This window comes from Bos grunniens, chromosome 3, assembly GCF_055505025.1.
Source record: "Bos grunniens cultivar Pamir isolate PY7600 chromosome 3, Bosgru_T2T1.0, whole genome shotgun sequence".
NCBI classification, from domain to species: Eukaryota; Metazoa; Chordata; class Mammalia; order Artiodactyla; family Bovidae; genus Bos; species Bos grunniens.
Genome location: NC_141167.1, coordinates 28,762,408 through 28,781,383, shown reverse-complemented (window position 1 = coordinate 28,781,383; position 18,976 = coordinate 28,762,408). Strand labels below are relative to the sequence as shown.

The following is an 18,976-nucleotide window of genomic DNA, read 5'->3' as shown; positions in this document are numbered from 1 at the left end:
TCTTAGCTCCTCACGTAGTGTGTACTTTGCGATAAGTGGGCTGTTTCTGACATATCTAATAAATGAAAACATCTTTCCCCATATATTAACTGGAAAAGCCACCAAAAATACCATTTTAAACTTAACTGTAGAATAACAGAGCTCTGCGTTTTAAAGTAATTGAAGATTTTGGACCACCCTTAATTGCATTATGATGGAATTTTATTATATTTAACAGCTACACAAAATTTCCACTGAGTAACTTTACTATAGTTTATGTAATCATTTTTCTGTTTATTGGACATACAAGCTGTATCCTATTCTTTTCTATTATAAGTGACCTTGAAACTGTTAAATTAACATATTTTTTTTAAAGTGAGAATACCCAGAGTGGTGAGAGTAGAAGGAAACAGGTACTTTCGTGTACTACTGATGGTATGTAATTGATATATTCCTTTTGGAAAGAAGTGTGAACAGGAGATAGCAAAGTTCTTTAAAATTTTGCATATCCTTTGATTCAGCAGTCTCACATCTAGAAATTTATTCTAAAACTATAAATATGGGTGGACATGAAAACAGGTCTATAAGGACATTCATTATGTGATTGTTTCTAGTTTTAACCTTTTAAAACATTAATCCTAACTATGGAGGATAGATTATATAAAGTATGTACAATCATATAATGGAATACTATGCAGTCATTAAAATTGTATGTTGGAAAGGGCTTTTTGCAAAGATTAAGGGCAGGAGGAGAAGGGGGTAACAGAGGATGAGATGGTTGGATGGCATCACCAACTCAATGGACATGAGTTTGAGCAAACTCCAGGAGACAGTGAAGGATAGGGAAGCCTGGCGTGCTGCAGCCTGTGGGGTTGCAGAGTCAGACATGACTTAGCGACTGAACAACAACATGGCAAATAAGCTTATATCAGACTAACATTTCCTCTGAATAAAATGTGAAACCCAACTGTTTGAAGGCATCAAAAACTACCAAAATAACCAGGACTTGAGGGACCTACGTCCTGAAGAGAAAGGAATTATGCTGAGGTGGCTTTGACACTGTGCCACTTCTTCCTTCCAGGCATTTGCCAGATTGCAGGTTGTATAGGATCGAGAGTCAGAGAGCTTAACAGAGCTTTCTGCGGCTTTGTAATGCTGGAGATACAAAAAGGGGAGTTTAGGGCCACCCACAAAAATAGGCAAATTTTGAGGGGCCAAGATTCCATGGAGATAGAAAGTGTCAAAAGATGAGTTGAACATTCAGTGTTGCTTTTCCTTCCAAGATATTTGTAGATTCTTAAGTGGTATAGGCTGAGAAATCGACAGTGTGGCAGTTAAGTGACTGAGGAACTAAGCAAAGCTTTTGACAGCCTCAAATTCTGGGAAATTATATTGAAGTTCAGTGTCAACCAAGGAAGAGGAGCCCTGCCATCCCAAGCTTTCAGCTGGGGTCTCTGAAGGGCAGCACCCTAGGCGAAAGGATGAACCACAAAGAGAGCAACCTTTACAAAACCTAAAGCCCAGCTTTAAAACAGTGAAATTCTAGGCTGGATAAAGATGATCTTCCCCTCTTTTAACTGTGTTTGAGAAACAACAAGAAATTCTCTCTGGAGGAAGATTTCATTTGGAGCCTGTACAAATTTCATACACTATGTTGGATTCAGTCAGAAATTACCAGGGATACGAGGAGGAAGGACCAATGTGGGGAAAACATACAAAAACAGACTCACAGGTGGTCCACATGTTGGATTTATTGGATATAGGATTTAAAATAACTGTGATTAATGTGTTCAGTAACGTAGATTACCAAATGGAGGATTTCAAGAGATATCTGAAAGCTATAAAAGTTAATCCAATGGAAAACTTCAAACTAAAAAACAACAAAAAATTTAAGAACTCAAAAGATGGACTTAATGAATTTAAAATTTTTTATTGGAGTATAGTTGATTTACAATATTGTGTTACTTTCTGCTGTACAGCAAAGTGAATCAGTGATACATATACATATATCCACTCTTTTTTAGATTCTCTTCCCACATAGGTCATTGCAGAGTATTAAGTAGAGCTCCTTATATACACTAGGTCTTTATTAGTTTTCTATTTTATGTATATTGGATTGGCCAAAAAGCTCCTTTGGTTTTTAAATAAAAATAAGGGACACATTTTTCATTTTCACCAAAAACTTAATTGAACAATGTATTTACCATTTTGTTCCACTACCTTCTGCCATTTTTAAGGCAATTTCATGATTCCGTCTTCCCAAAACTTATCTTTTCCAGCAAACAACTATTCCAGGTGCCTTTTACAGTCTTCCAGGCAATTGAAATTTTTTCCATTAAGGGAATTTTGTAAAGACCAAAATAAACGGGCATCTGAAGGTGCAATGTCTAGTGAATATGTTGTATGAATCAGAACTTCCCAAACAAACCGTAACAGTTTTTGCCTGATCATCACATAAACAATGCCATATTGTGTTATCCTGATGGAAGATTCTGAGTTTTCTGTTGACTAATTCCAGACGCTTTTTGTCAAGAGCTGCTTTCAGTTGGTCTAACTGGGAGCAATATTGGTTGGAATTAATCGTTTGGTTTTCTGGAAGGAACTCATAATAGAAGGAGGACTCCTTTCCAATCCCACCATATACACAACATCACCTTCTTTTGATGAAGGTCAGCCTTTGGTGTGGTTGGAGGTGATTAATTTCGCTTGGGCATGATCTCTTCCATTCCACAGTATTGTACAGTATTCATTTTTCATCACCTATCACAATTTGTTTTAAAAAGGGAACGTTTTCCTTATGTTTCAGTAGAGAATCACATGTGGAAATAAGGTCAAGAAGGTTTTTTTTAGCTTAACTTAAAGTGAAAGTGCTCAGCCGTGTCTGACTTTTTGCAACCGCATAGACTATACAGTCCATGGAATACTACAGGCCAGAATACTGGAGTGGGTAGCCTTTCCCTTCTCCAGGGGATCTTCCCAACCCAGGGATCGAACCCAGGTCTCCTGCACTGCAGGCGGATTCTTTACTAGCTGAGCCACCAGGGAAGCCCAAGAATACTGGAGTGGGTAGCTTATCCCTTCTCCAGGAATCTTCCCAACCCAGGAATCAAACTGGGGTCTCCTGCATTGTAGGCAGATTCTTTACCAGCTGAGCTACCAGGGAAGCCCCTCACTTAAATTATGTGAAACCCAAACATCAAAGTGATTAACATAACCAAGTTGGTACAAACGATTTTCAGCGCTTGATTTGGATATTCTGAGTTTGTTGGCTATCCCCTGTTTGGTATAATGTTGATTGTTCTCAGTTATTGTCTCAATTTGATCTTTATCAACTTCAACTGGTCTACCCAACCATGAAGCATCATCCAGCAAGAAATCTCCAGCACAAAACTTTGCAAACCATTTCTGACACACTTGATCAGTCACAGCACCTTCTCCATACACTGCACAAATCTTTGTTTATGCTTCAGTTGTGTTGTTACCTTTCTTGAAATAATAAAGCATAATATGCCCAAAATGTTGCTTTCTTTCTTCCATCTTCAATATCAAAAGGACTACACAAAAATTTACTAATTTGGATTTGTTTTTTAAATGCACACTCATATGACAGATGTCACAATGCAGTCTAACAAATTTGTTTCAAATGAAGTTAAAGACAATTAAGTGCTATTAATACTAGCCTGCTTAGGGAAAAAACCAAGCAAATCTTTTGGTCAACCCAATAGTATTGTGTATATGTCAATCCCAGTCTCCCTATTTATCCCTCCCCCTTCCCTGCTGCCCCCCACCCTCAGGTAACCATAAAATTATTTTCTGCGTCTATGATTCTATTTCTGTTTTGTAAATAAGTTCATTTGTACCGTTTTTTAGAAAAGATTCCACATATAAGCAATATCATATATTTGTCCTCTGCCTGACTTACTTCACTCAGTATGACCATCTCTAGATCCATCCATGTTGCTGCAAATGACATTATTTTGCTCTTTTTTATGGCCGAGTAATATTTCATTATATGTATGTACCGCATCTTCTTTATCCATTCCTCTGTTGATGGACATTTAGATTGCTTCCACGTCCTGGCTATTATTTAAATAGTGCTGCAGTGAAGATTGGAGTTCATGTATCTTTTTGAATTTTGATTTTCTGTGGGTATATGCGCAGGATTAGAATTGCTGGATCATATGGGAACTCTAGTTTAATATTTTAAGGAACCTCCATACTGCTCTCCATAGTATCTATTCCTACCAACAGTTCAAGAGGGTTCCCTTTTCTCCACACCCTGTCTAGCATTTATTGTTCGCAGATTTTTTTTGATACTGGCTGTTCTGACTGGTTGGAGTGGTACCTCACTGTGGTTTTGTTTTGCATTTCTCTAATAAATTAGTGATGTAGAGCATATTTTCATGTGCTTCCTCACCATGTGTGTGTCTTCTTTGAAGAAGTGTCTATTTAGATCTGCCCATTTTTGATTGGGTTGTTTGTTTGTTTTTGTTATTGAATTGCATGAGCTGTTTGTATATTTTGGAGATTAATCCCTTGTCAGTCGCTATGTTTGCAAATAATTTATCCCATTCTGTGGGTTGTCTTTTTGTTTTGTTTATGGTTTTCTTTCCTGTGCAAAAGCTTTTAAGTTTAATTTGGTCCCATTTGTTTATTTTTGTTTTCATTTTCATTACTCTAGGAGGTGGATCAAAAAAGATCTTGCTTCAATTTATGTCAGAGAGTGTTTTGCCTGTTTTCCTCTAAGGATTTTATAGCATCCAGCCTTACATTTAGATTTTAATCCATTTTGAATTTGTTTTTGCATATGGTGTTAGGGAGTGTTTCAATTTCATTCTTTTATATGTAGCTGTCCAGTTTTCCCAGCACCACTTATTGAAGAGACTTTCTTTTCTTTATTGCATATTCTAGCCTCCTTTGTCATAGATTAGTTGATGATAGGCGGGTGGGTTTATCTCTGGACCTTCTATCCTTTCCCATTGATCAATATGTCTGTTTTTGTACCATACTGTTCTGATACTTTGTAGTATAGTCTGAAGTTAGGGAATCTGATTCCTCCAGCTCCACTTTTCTTTCTCAAGTTTGCTTCAGCTATTTGGAGTCTTTTGTGCTTCCATACAAATTGTGCATTTTTTTGTTGTTGTTGTTCTAATTCTGTGAAAAATGCCACTGGTGATTTGATATGGATTACATTGAATCTGTAGATTGCTTTGGGTAGTACAGTCATAATATTGATTCTTCCAATCCAAGGACATGGTATGTCTCTCCATCTGTTTGTTGCGTCTTTGATTTTTCATCAGTATCTGGGTACAGGCCTTCTGCCTCCTTGCGTGCATTTGTGCACACTCAGTCACGTCTGACTCTTTGCAAACCCGTGGACTGTAGCCTGCTAGGCTCCTCTGTCCTTGGAATTTTCAGGCAAGAATACAGAGTGGATTGTCATTTCCTCCTCCAAGGGATCTTCCTGACCTTGGGATCAAACCTGTGTCTCCTGTGGCTCCTGCATTGGCAGGCAGATTCTTTACCATTGTGCCACCTGGAAAGCCCTAGGATGCCATAATATCTATCTACAAATAGATATCCAGTTTTTGTCATTTGAGCACAGTGCCTTGAATAAAGCATCCAATGGACTAGACATCACTGACAGTCATTTTAATCTCAATGTGTGCTTTTTAAAAAATAGTGAGCATTTATTTAGCTTTTGTACTGACAGGTGGCTATGTTGAGTCCATTACATATCATTTGTATAATTCAATATTCATAGGGCACAAACGCATCACAAGATGTGTTTTGCAGTAAAAGACAAAATTAAGGCATGGTCCTTGCTCAGAAGGCTTACAGTCTGAAAGGCATTAAGATACAGGGGATGTACTATAGGGACAGAAAACCTTATAAAAGATTTTCACATGAAAGATTTCCAAGTTTTTGGCGATAATCAATGGAATGCCTTAATTAAGGTTTTGGAATGGTAATTAAAGAGAAAGTACATATTTGGATACTGATTTGGTTTGTTGGGTATAATGAACAAGTGATTCTCACCTCATGGCAAGAAAATAATCCCCTGGGTATCAGAACACTTTGGGCTGGAACAAAAAGACTATGATTTTTTAAAATAAGAGGGTACTTTCTGCCTTTGATTAAATTTCATTTCATTTATTTGAAAAATAAAGCTAACAGTGAAGGATTGCCTCTGTAGGTAGTTTTAGTCCTAGGTATTTTATTCTTTTATGTGATGGTAGATGGGATTGTTTCCTTAATTTATTTTTCTGATCTTTGTTAGCGTATAGAAATGCAAGAGGTTTCTGTGTATTAATTTTGTGTACTAAAACTTTATTGAATTCATTGATGAGCTCTAATAGTTTTTGGTAGCGTCTTTAGAATTTTTCTGTATACAGTATCATGTCATCCGCAAACAGTGACAGTTTTACTTCTTTTCCAGTTTGGGTTCCTTTTATTTCTTTTACTTCTCTGGTTTCCATGACTAGGACTTTCAAAACGATGTTGAATAAAAGTGGCAAGAGTGGACATCCTTATCTTGTTCCTGATCTTAGAGGAAATGCTTTCAGTTTTTCACCATTGAGAATGATTTCAGCTGTGGGTTTGTTGTATATGGTCCTTATTATGTTAAGGTAGGTTCCCTCTCTGCCCACTTTCTGGCTTTCCTGTGGCTCAGATGATAAAGAATCCTCCTGCAATGCAGGAGACCCGTGTTTGATAACTGGATCAGGAAGATGCCCTGGAGAAGGGAATGGCTACCCATTCTAGTATTCTTGCCTGGAGAATCCCAAGGGTAAAGGAGCCTGGCAGGCTGCAGTCCATGGGATTGCAAAGAGTCAGACACAACTGAACGATTAACACTTCACTTTCAGGTTCCCTCTATGCCCACTTTCTGGAGAGTTTTTATCATAGAGACTTAATAGGTTAGACGCCGTTAAAGAGAAGATTGATAAATTGGAAAATAGGTTATTAGACAATATCTAGACAGCACGTGAAAGTTAAAAAAGGATGAAAAATTCAGGAAAGAGCATAAGAGAGATATAGAACATAGTGAATAGGTCTAACATACGTTGTTGCTTCAGAAAGATAGATAATTGGCAAAAGTAATGTCTGAGTGATGATAGCTAGTAATTTTTCAATATGGACAGTTTTGCATGTACAGGAGTGGAGGCTGCTCTTTCCTTAATGTCAAAGAGAAGTTCCCAACTTACATTTCATGCCTGTCTCTGAGCCAGTCACAGTGGCAGTGTGGCTGGGGAGATTAGAATGTGCTGACTGGTTCAGACTTCTGTATCCTACCCTAAAAACTGAATAAGAACAGTGAGAGCAGACACTTACATAGTGCCTGCTGTGTCCAGGAGTACTGTTCTTTGTACTTCACGTTTGGTATGTAAACCCTTTTTAACTACATAAACTGTGGCACTGAGAAGTTAAGTCACTTAACTTAGACAAGGTCACAGCTAGTAAATGGCAAAACTATGGATTCAGACTTCATCAGGTAGACCCTAGAATCTGCACTCTTATCTGCTATGTTATACTTTCTCTCCTTCTCATATCCCATAGATAGATGTGGAATTATGGGACCCTACTAGGGTGAGGAAAGGAGAGAATGCATACTAAATGTTATGGACTGGATGTTTGTGTCCCTCTCCTAATTCAGATGTTAAAGCCCTAACCTATAGTATGGCTGTATTTGGAGATGGGGCCTCTAAGCAAGTAATGAAGGTTAAATGAGGTCATGATGATGAGGCCCTGACCCAATAAGAAGAGACACAGAGCACATGTATACTCTCCCTCTCCTCCCCCCTACCTCCATGCGAGCACTAGGAAAGGCCATACGAGGGACATGGTGAGAAGGTGGCTGTGTGCAAGCCAGGAAGAGAGCCCTCACCAGAAACCAAATCAGTGGGAACCTTGATCATGGACTTCCAGCCTCTAGAAATGGGAGAAAATAAATTTCTATGTTTCCAACCACCCAGTCTATGATATTTTGTAATGATAGTCCAGGCAGATGCATACAGTAGGAAAACAATCAGCCTGCATTGACCCTAAATCTCTTAATGAAATGGAGCAATGTCCGGGTCAGCACTGCCTTCCAAGTCTGAGAGAGCTGGGCTTTCATTGTGATTCCGCCAATCAACAGATGCATTACCTTGGGCAAGGCACTTACTCTTCCTCTGGAAAATTAGTAATTCTGGCATGAAAGGAGCCTAGTACTGTGCATTGCACATAATGGGCACTTCGTGAACTTTAATATTCATGATGCATTACTAAATGAAAAAGGTGGAATACAAGAAAATAAGCATATCATTCTTCTTTTTGTAAAAAAAAAAATTACATGAATACTTAGGGAAATACCACAGAAGTTTATGTGAGGTCATGATCATGTCTGCTCTGGCTCTCTGGTTTATGACTGTTTACATGGTGTTTATTTTCTACTTGTTGCCTTGGTACATTTTCTAATTTTTTTCTATAGCAAATATGTGCTAATTTGATAGCAATAAGAGAGTCTGAGGGGCAACTTGGTATATATCTGCTTATATACTTACCTGCACCTCCAGGTGCAGCCGGCCTTGGGCTGCTCAGTTCCTGGCCCTGGATGGGACAGAGTTGCAGGCTCACTCTGCTTTCTCTGCGGCGCCATCCTGAAGTGAACATGCTCAGGTTTTACTGGCCCGAGTCCCCATAAATCTAGCATAGATTTAAAGGGGAATTTATGGAGTTTTTTGTGATCTAGGGTAAGAGACGCTGGGCGGCCATAAGCCCGGCATGAGGCCTCAGGCATCAGGCTCCATAGCTCCAGGGGCCCTGGCAAGGTTACAGGCCCCCTGATGGGACCTGCAGCACCCTAAGAGGGCTCAGAATTGATCAGCCCATCCTGCAGGGCTTTTGAGACTGGAGAAAAAGCTTCCTACCTCTCCTCTTTCAGAAGGTCTCACTTCCTGCTGATTTCTAGGCCTTGGGTTTGATGAGGTGGGAAAAGAGGGGATGACGAGGCAGCATGGAGGAAGAAGGGCCCCTGGGATGCAGATGCAGCACCGGCTTGGCTTCTGCTGAGCACCCTTAGAGAGCCAGCACTCACCTGGGCCTGAGAATGGAGTCTGGTGCCCCCTGCTGTTTGGGGCCCCTGGTGCCCCTTCTGCTTGGGCCTGCCACTCCCACTACTCACAGGGGAAAGCTGAGGCTTGGAGATGGGGCTGCATAGCCCAGGGTCAGACTTAAGACCTCGTTGGCCTGAGGCTGCCCTCTGTGGCCACTGGGGTACACTGCCTGGGAGAACAGGCTGCTGTTGCTGGAGACACATCACCCCAGGGAGGCTGTGACTGTGTATCCCCACCTGTCAAGAAAGAGAGACTTTTACTAAAGTACTGGCTACACTGACACCACACCTCTAAGTCTATTATCTCATTTACTCCTCACAGCCACTCTTGGAGCTGAGATTCTTATTCCTGTTTTACAGAAGAAGGAATTGAGGTTCAGAAAAGTAGGGTCAAGCAGCCATAAAGTTAATGATGGAGCTAGGACTTCAACCTAGGTGTGTGTGTGTGACAAAACTTGTTCTGTTTCCGCAAGTCGCAGTGTCTGACATAAAGTAAGCATGGAAGAGAACTTTGGACAATCGTTCTAGCCACCCATTCCTCAATGTTTCATAGCACCTCCTGTGGGTCTAACTGTGTGCTCAGAGTGAGGGGAATAGCCCTGGTGGGGCCAGGTGTCAAGAGAACCTGCTTGCTGTGTGACTGGGACCAGCCTCTCCCCAGTCCAAGCCCCTGTTTTCTCTTCTCTGTGTGAAGAAAGTTGGACAAAATCATTTGTCAAGATGCACTGACTTTCAGCAGTTCTGGAGCTCCAAGACCCTTGTCCTGAAGGATTTCACAGACTCTGGGGGAGGCCGGACTTTAACTGCATGTAAAAGCATCAGTGTGGGGGTGCAGATCAGAGTCTTACAGTCCCCACCTTGTGGTGATGTTGTTGAGATTTAGAGATCAAACTGATGCTGAAGCTGAAGCTCCAATACTTTGGCCACCTGACAGGAAGAACTGACTCATTGGAAGACCCTGATGCTGGAAACAATTGAAGGCGGGAGGAGAAGGGGACAACAGAGGATGAGATGGTTGGATGGCATCACTGACTCAATGGACATGAGTTTGAGTAAGCTCCAAGAGTTGGTGATGGACAGGGAAGCCTGGCATGCTGTAGTCCATGGGGTCTCAAAGAGTTGGACACAACTGAGCGATTGAACTGAACTGAACTGGGAGATCAAACATGTCAAGTATTTGGCAGATGCTGGGTTAGGTGCACCCTAACTGGCAGCTATTTGCAGGGACTGACCTGTGCAGAGGTGGGGGAGCTTGGGGAGAGCGAGAAAGACCAAAGAACATTCCAGAAGGAGATGCATTTCTGCTGAGCTTTGGGGGCCCAGAGGGACTTGGAAGGCATCAGGCACCCTGAGTGGAGGGCAGGGGAAAATGCAGCGTGGCAGCAAAGTGCTGTGGGAGTGGGAAGTAATGCCCAGATAAGGGGTGAGCCTAGGCTGTGGGGATCCCCAAACCAGGCTGAAGGCACCTTCATTTATCAGATGCCACCAAGGGCTGGTCCTGCAGTCAGAGAAGACAGTGGTTTTCATGTCATCAGCTCCCTCCCATAAAATGCTCCTGTTTTCCAGACGTAGAAAGGTCTAATTGTAAAGCCCATCTCTAACTGCTGTACTAGATTGGGGTCAGTATGTTACAGTCCAAGAACCAGTGAACTCTTCTTCTCAATAAAGTTTTATTGGCACACAGCCCAGTCTTCTGTTTATATGTTGTCTGTGGCTGCTTTTCACAGTAAAACAGAGTCGAGTAGGTTGTGGCAGAGAATGTATGGCCCATAAAGCTTAAAATGTGTACTGTCTTGCCTATCACAGAGAAAGTTTGCTATCTGAGCCCTGCACTTGCTGTGTGAGCTTGGGCAAATTGTTTGCCCCCTCCGAATCTCCCTGGCCAACTTCTGAGGGTTGTAGCAAAGCTTATAGGTGATGACTGTGAAATTTTTTATGGACTGTAAATTGCAGTACCCTATCACTAGCCGGGCACCTGATGAGCACTAAAAGTCTGCTTGTCCATTAACAAGGAGCAGTCATCATGTAGGCCTTCCTAGACCCAGCCACTGGCTGTTCCTGGGACAAGGAGGTGGCATCTGGGCCTGAGATGCTGAATGCATCATTGTCCCTCTCATGCAGACTTGGCAGTTTTCAGTGTAAATTAAAATTCCTGTGGGGAGTCACCTTATATATGGTACCACTTTATAGCCAAGTCATTACGGTAATTTACAAAATGCTGTGGTGTGTAACTAGAGCCACTTTCTGTGGATTTGCTGGCTGTGACCTCATTCAGGCTGCCCAGTTCTGCATTTGGTGACACCTCAGCTTTAGGGGTTTGTCCTTCTGAGCCTGGTCTCAGGGTCATCCATACCTGACCTTCCCGGGGTCATACTTCTCATACTGGACCCTGCCTCCAGCCTGTCCTGAACTCAAGGGTAAATGGAAGAAGGAGTTATTATTATCATCACTCTTACTTTTCAAGTGCTTACTGTGAGTTAGGCACCATGGCAAGTGCATTGTGTTCGTAATCTCACTTAATTGTCCCCACAATCTTGTGAGGTAGGTGTTAGCACCATTTTACAGACGAGAAAACTGAGACTTGCAGAGGAAACCAAACCAAACTCTTAACCTAGCCTGGGGTGTGCCAGTCCAGGTTCTGCTATGGATTTTCTGTGTGACTAAAGCAGGTCCTGACCTTCTCCGAGCCTCAGTTTCTTCATCTATTAGTAAAATAGATGGTCACTCAGTCCCAGGCCTGACATTCTAGATTTTCTCATCAATTTGCAAAAATAAAGAGAATCCTCTCACCCCCCAAGCCTCCAAAGAAGCTTCATTTATGTGGGAAGAGCCAAGTCCGAGGTCTGTTTTTGGCTCCCTGTGGTACAGAGGGAGGCATAGCTTCTGGGTGCCAGTCCCTTTTCAGGGTACCCACAGCCACCTCAGGGCAGTGGGGCCGATGTGTCCCTCTCATTTCCTTGCCTTCCCAGAGAAGGACACCACCCCTGCTTCCTGGAGACAGACAGTGAGCCAGGGTGGGCCCTGTGGTGCCCTTGGGGACAGAGAGGAATGCCAGCAGCAGGAAGGTGGTGGGAGGGCCCAGGATTGCAGAGTGACTAGCCACGTCTTTCCAGTGGTGGCAGCATCTCTGGGACACAGCCTCTGCTTTCCTTTCTAGGTTGTGAGAATGCAGGTGGCCCAGAGCAGGGTCTGGCACGGGTGTGGGGAGACCTGGGTTTGGACTTAGCAATCGCCATGTGACCTCGGGCGGCCACTTGCCAGCTCTGGTGCTTGTGTGTCCCTCTGTGGGGTGGGGAGGCCAGTGCTTTCATCACGGTGCTGTGAGGGTCACATAAGAGCAGGGCTTGAATGGACTTGGAGCCCCGAGCAGTGCCAAACTGTGACCAAGGGGCTCCTTCCTCTCTCCCTGCCTTTATTTAGTGTAGGACAGCTTCTTACTGTGTCCAGTGGAGAAGGAGCCAGTAGTCCTCAATTGTTGGTCTAGTAATGACTATTTCTTCCCCCGAGAGGTGATGGGTTTATATCTCAACTGAGCCCCTTACTCCCTGTGTGACCTTGGGTAACCCACTAAACTTCTCTGAGTCTTTGTCTGAGATGGAGTGGTCTTACCACCTGGCAGAGTTGTTGCAAAGATTGGAGTTTAGGAGTCATTGTAACGGCTGTACTTTGACTTCCCCAGAGGCTCTGCAACATGATCTTACTGGAGTCAAATAGGGGGCATGCTTGCTTCGGAGTCCACGGTTATTGATCAGTTGACTGAGAGGCAACAGCACAGGACTTGAGCTTTGAAGTCTGAGGGATCTGGGTTTGTGTTGTGACCCTGCCTCTTACAGACCCCGGCGCCTAGGGGAAGGCACCTAATCTCCAAATCTCAACTTTTCTCATCTGGAAAATGGTGGTAATGAGTCCACTTCACAGGGGCGAACGCTTCAAAGAATCGAATGTTCCTGGTAATCAAGTGGGAAGGCTTGATGAATAGGACCTAATGCATGCTGGGCTGCTGGGCACCTTCTGGGGCCCTGCCTTCTGTCTCTCCACATATCTTCCTGTGGGAAGGAGGAGCAGATAACCCAGAGCGGGTAGGTTACCCAATGGGCCTGTTGGGGAAAGAACCTCAGAACCACATCCTTGACTCAAAGGCTCTGGAAGAAAGGCCCTGGCAGAACAGCCCCACGTGATGATGAAGCTGTCTTTGTGCCAAATGCTATTAATGGTCATAAAATTATCCACAGCTTTCTGAGGCTCAGTCCCAGGGTTTGCCTCAATGGGACAATAAAATCACAAGCAGAAATGATGTGGGAAAGGCAGAGACCGCCAAGCAGAGACAGAGTTAAATGAGTGGCAGCCTGCTCTCATTAACTCAGGCCGTTCACATTTGTTACCAGGGATTTCTTTTTAATTAAAAAATGGCCAATTTATTAAAAAATAAGCTTATGAGGGGCTGGCCAAGGAGCAGCCAAAGCCGGCGGGAGTGAGGTTTCCTCACAGTAGGATGCTGGCCAGTGCTCGGCCTGAGAAAGTGACCAGAGGGCCACTTCTGAGGACATGCTTGTCTGGAGACGCGTCAGCTGCCCTGGGACCTTGAGAGCACTGTGTTCTCACCTGCAAACTGTAAAGAGCTTGGCAGGTGAATGCCTGTGTCTGCTGGAGCTTTGGGCACGTGGCGAGTTAGCACTGAGGGTCTGGCCTTCTGTGAAAGGGCTGCCTTGGTGGCGGACAGGGTAGAATTAGGCTTGGGGAAGCTGGATCCTTGAGAATGAGGTTGGACTTTTGTCACTCTGAGAGGCTACTTTTTATTACATAGGGATTAAAACGTGGGGTTTGGGTCTGATGGGCATAAGCCAAAAGTTCAGCCCAGACTGTTACTAGCTGAGTGATCAAGTGAGCAGTTTAGCCTTCCGAGCCTCTGCTTTCTCCTCTGTACAATGGGTATAACCCTGATCTCTCCCTGCAAGGGCGGTAGAAGGCCCCAATGAGGCAGTGGAGTGAGGACCTGCACATACTGCTCAGCAAAGGGCACTTCTCCTGTCCTTGTCCTTAAACTTCGGGCTAATTGTGCACTGATATCAGCTCTTTTCTTGCTCAGTGTTGATAGTCCCTAGACAGTCCTTGGGCCTGCTGTTGTTTAGTCACTAAGTCATGTCTGACTCTTTGTGCCGCCATGGATTGTAGCCCTCCAGTCTCCTCTGTCCATGGCATTTCCCAGTCAAGAGTACTAGAATGGGTTGCCATTTCCTTCTCCAGGGGGTCTTTCCAACTTAGGAATCGAACCCACATCTCCTGCATTGCAGGAGGATTCTTTACCCCTGAGCCACTGGGAAAGCCCCCTGGGCCTGTTAGTAATGTTTTATCACCTCCGTCACACACTCTGTACTTTTCCGAGTGCTGTTTGATGTTAAGAGCACTTTCTACTTCTGGTATCCCACTTACTGGGCGCCCACGCTCGCCTAGGGGCTCTGCACCTCAGCTCGCACACCTGACATCATCTCTGGAGAACTTGCACGGCTGTCCCCGTTTTGTACAGGGGACTCAGCCTTGGGGAGGGACTTGTCTGAGTCACAGGCTTGGGTGGGGGCAGGAGGGGCTCACATGGGGCTCACCAGGCCCTGAAGCCCATACCCTTTCCTCCTTCGCATAACCCTGCCAAATGACTGGGTGGAAAGTTCAGGAAGACAGGCTTCGGATTAACCCTCATCACACTGTAAATGAGGAAACCGAGATGCAGGGGGCAGTGAACATGTAGCAACCATGCCTAACGTTTGCTTGTACTTTATATAGTTTTTAAGGGCTTTCTGTAGATTTCAAGGGGCTTCCCAGATGGCAGAAAGGTAAAGAATCCACCTGCCAATGTAGGAGCCACAGAAGATGCGGGTTCAGTCCCTGGATCAGGAAGATCCCCTGGAATAGGCAATGGCAACCCACTCCAGTAATCTTGCCTGGGGAATCCCATGGACAGAATAGCCTGGCGAGCTACAGTCCATGGGACCGTAAACAGCTGGACACGACTGAGCACACACATAGATTTCAAGACTAATTGAGGCGCATCTCCCTCAGTTTGTCTCCTTAAAAATCCAGGAGTTGGGCACAGCAGGGCCTGTGATAGCCTGTCAAAGAACCATGGAGATAGAGAGGTGTGAGTAACTGTGTACTGTGCCTCTGTGGAGTAACGCAATTTGGAGAACAACGTGCGTTGAGCTTTGGTGATAACAAGAACACATGCTGCTTAGTGAGCACCTCCTCTTTGACCTACAAGTGTCAGTGACACTCACCCGTTGGGCACCCAGCTCCCGCTGTGGCCATGCATGTTGTCAGATAAGTGCCAGGATCTTAGATTGTCAACTCCAAGAGGCAGAAGTGTGTGTGTCTAGCCCACCATGTTTCCCGCACCCGGAATCGTGTCTCGTATGTTGTAAGTGTTCTGTGTTTGTATGAAGATAAACAGTTACCCACTGGAGCTCAGCATCTGCATCTGAGAACTGGGGATTTCATTACAGACCCTGCTGGTGATTATGGGAATTAACGGGTCCCCAGTGCCTGGTACAGCAGAGGTTTGGGTCGTATTGCTCAAGGGGCTCTGTGCCACGGGAACCCCAGTGACTGCCCTGTACCCGCACCTTCTACAGGCTGTCCCCACTCACTTTGTCTGTTTCTGTCTCTCTCTGCATAGTGAATGGGAGCTACGGCCACTGCACTCCAGGCTCGGAGAAGAGTCTGCTGGATCTGGACCTTGCCGAGGGCCCTGGCCCCACCTGCCGCCAGGGCCTGTTCCTCCCTGCAGGAAGCCCGCCACCCCGGGGCCACCCCCTTGCCTGCGAGAGGCTGCTGCATTTCCCCCACCCCAGCAGGTACGTGCTCCAGCCCCACGCATCAGCTGCCTTCTGTAGACGGTCCCTAGGCCTAGGTCCCTAGGGTTTCCTAGGTTTTACCTGGCTCATGGACACACAGGGAAACTGAGGCATGGGAGGGCTGGAGACCAGCTGGAGCCCGTGAGGCATGTGGACAGCTGCCTGGTCTAGGCTCCACACCTCGCCACTGCACCGCCTTGTGAGACGCAGGAATGCTCTTACTGAGGTGGGTTTCCCCATTGCAGAAGCTGAGCTGACTGTTAACCATTTCAGAAGAATAAGATTCAGAGGATGATAGAGAAGCTGGGGAGGGAGACCCCAGCTCAGGGTTCATGCACACTGTAGTGTCCAACCCTGGACTGTTCCTAGAGCGGAGAGGAGTTCCTCCATCTAGACGTCTCCTGCCCCAGGAAGCCACTGCCCCATAGAACTCTGCCAGGTAACCATCATTCAGTGCTGGCACGTTCCCAGTGATGTGCACCTCTGAACAGATATTCCATCAGATTGCATATTGGACTGAACTCTGCCTCCTGAGACTTCTCCAAGGGTCCCAACCGCGTTGCTATGCCCTCTAGTTTGCTGACAGGCAGAGACCAACCCCAGACAGGCCTCTGCACCCACCCACTCAGCCCCTTGGCCCTCATCCACTGCCTGGGGCTGCTCTCCTGGGGCCTGTCTCACTGATCAGAAAGTCTAAAACTGGCCCACTTGCCTGTTTATAGCTGGTTCCTTCACCAATCATTTATCAAGCCCCAGTTCTGTCCCAGGCATCATGGTTCATGCTGGGGGTGGGGGTGCCCTGGTGAAGGAAGTAAAGGTCTCCCCAACAGAGTTTACTCTTCAGTGAGAGCTCCATGATGGGAGAGAGTCCTAGTTAGCAGGGGGCTTATTTTTCCCACATGGAACTATTTTCTTTGAGACTATAGGCTCTCTGTGGCTTTCTTTGATATCAGTGAGACTTCTAATTTACATGAATGTATTAATCTGCTTGTGTAACTCAGTGAAGCTATGGACCATGTGTGCAGAGCCACTCAAGATGGATGGGTAATAGTGAAGAGTTCTGACACAGCGTGATCCACTGGAGGAGGGAATGGCAAACCACTCCAGTATTCTTGCTGCGAGAACCCCATGAACAGTATGAAAAGGCAAAAGATACGACATGAGAAGATGAGCCACCCCCACCCACCTCAGGTCACAAGTTCTCCAACATGCTACTGGGGAAGAGTGGAGGGCAATTAATGATAGCTCCAGAAAGAATGAAGCGGCTGGGCCACAGTGGAAATGCTGCTCAGCAGGGGATGTGTCTAGTAGTGAAAGTGAAGTCTGATGCTGTAAGAACAATACTGTGCAGGAAACTGGAATGTTACATCCATGAATCATGGTAAACTGAACGGAGCCAAGCAGGAGGTGGCAGGAGTGAACACTGGTATCTTGGGATTTAGTGAACTAAAATGGATGACAATGGACAAATTTAATTCAGATGACCATTACATCTACTACTGTGGGTAAGAATTCCTTAGAAGAAGTGGAGTACCCCTCCTAGACAACAAAAGAGTCCAAAATGCAGTACTTGGGTGCGATCTCAAAAATGACAGAATGATCTTGTTTTGTTTCCAAGGCAAACCATTCGACATCACAGTAATACAAGTCCATGCCCTAATCACTAATGCCGAAAAAGCTGAAATTGACTGGCCCTGTGAAGACCTACAAGACCTTCTAGAACTGACACCAAGAAAAGATAACCTTTTCATTGTAGGGTATTAGAATGCAAAAGTAGGAAGTCAAGAGATGCTTGTGGTAACAGGCAAGTTTGACCTTGGAATAAAAAACAACACAGGCAAAGGCTAACAGAGTTTTGTCAAGAGAACACACTGGTCATAGCAAACACTTTCTTCCAACAACACGTGAGAGAGCTCTGCACATGGACATCACCAGATGGTGAGCACTGAAATTAGATTGATTATATTCTTTGCAGCTGAAGATGGAGAAGCTCTATACAGTCTGCACAAGACCTGGAACTGACTGTGGCTCGGATCATGAGCTCCTTATCACAAAATGCAGGCTTAAATAAAAGAAAGTAGGGAAAACACTGTACTACTCAGGTATGACCTAAATCATATCCCTTATGATTATACAGTGGAGATGATGGATAGATTTGAAGGATTAGTCTGGTAGACAGGGTGCCGGAAGAACTATGGACGGAGGTCTATAACATTGCACAGGAGGCAGTGGCCAGAACCATCCCAAAGAAAAAGAAAAGCAAGAGGGCAGAGTGGTTGTTTGAGAGGCTTTACAAATAGCTGAGAAAAGAAGAGAAGTAAAGGCAAGGGAGAAAAAGAAAGATATATTCAATATTCAACTAAATACAGAGTCCAGAGAATAGCAGGGAGAGATAAGAAAGCCTTCTTAACTGAACAATGCAAAGAAACAGAAGAAAACAATAGAATGGGTAAGACTAGAGAGCTCTTCAAGAAAATTGGAGATACCAAGGAAACATTTCATGCAAAGATGGGCACAAGAAAAGGACAGGAACAGTAAGGATGTACTAGAAGTAGAAGAGGTTAAGAAGAGGTGGCAAGAATACACAGAAAAACTGGACAAAAAAGGTCTTAATGACCCAGATAACCACAATGATGTGGTCACTCACCTATAGCCAGACATCCTGGAGTGTGAAGTCAAGTAGGCCTTAGGAAGCATTACTACGAACAAAGCTAGTGGAGGTGATGAAATTCCAGTTGAGTTATTTAAAACTCTAAGGGATGATCCTGTTAAAGTGCTTCAGTCAGTATGCCAGCAAATTTGGAAAACTCAGCAGTGGTCACAGGATAAAGCAAAGGTCAGTTCTCATTCCAACCCCAAAGAAAGGCAATGCCCAAGAACGTTTGAACTACCACACAGTTGCATTCATTTCACATGCTAGCAAGATAATGCTCAAAATCCTTCAAGCTAGGCTTTAGCAGTACATGAACCGAGAAATTCCAGATGTACAAGCTGGGTTTAGAAAAGGCACAAGAACCAGAGATCAAATTGCCAGCATTTGTTGGATCATAGAGGA

General features: G+C 44.5%; 1 protein-coding gene across 3 annotated transcripts in view; it reads left to right on the top strand.

The window, feature by feature from the left end:
• Positions 1-18,976, top strand: part of GLIS1 (GLIS family zinc finger 1) — a 259,845-nt gene that overhangs the window by 145,023 nt on the left and 95,846 nt on the right. For all 3 annotated transcript variants that reach the window (XM_086389186.1, XM_086389196.1, XM_086389191.1), the window contains exon 3: positions 15,744-15,921. In XM_086389186.1, the coding sequence (XP_086245312.1) occupies positions 15,744-15,921 (178 nt within the window). The remainder of the gene's footprint in view (positions 1-15,743; positions 15,922-18,976) is intronic.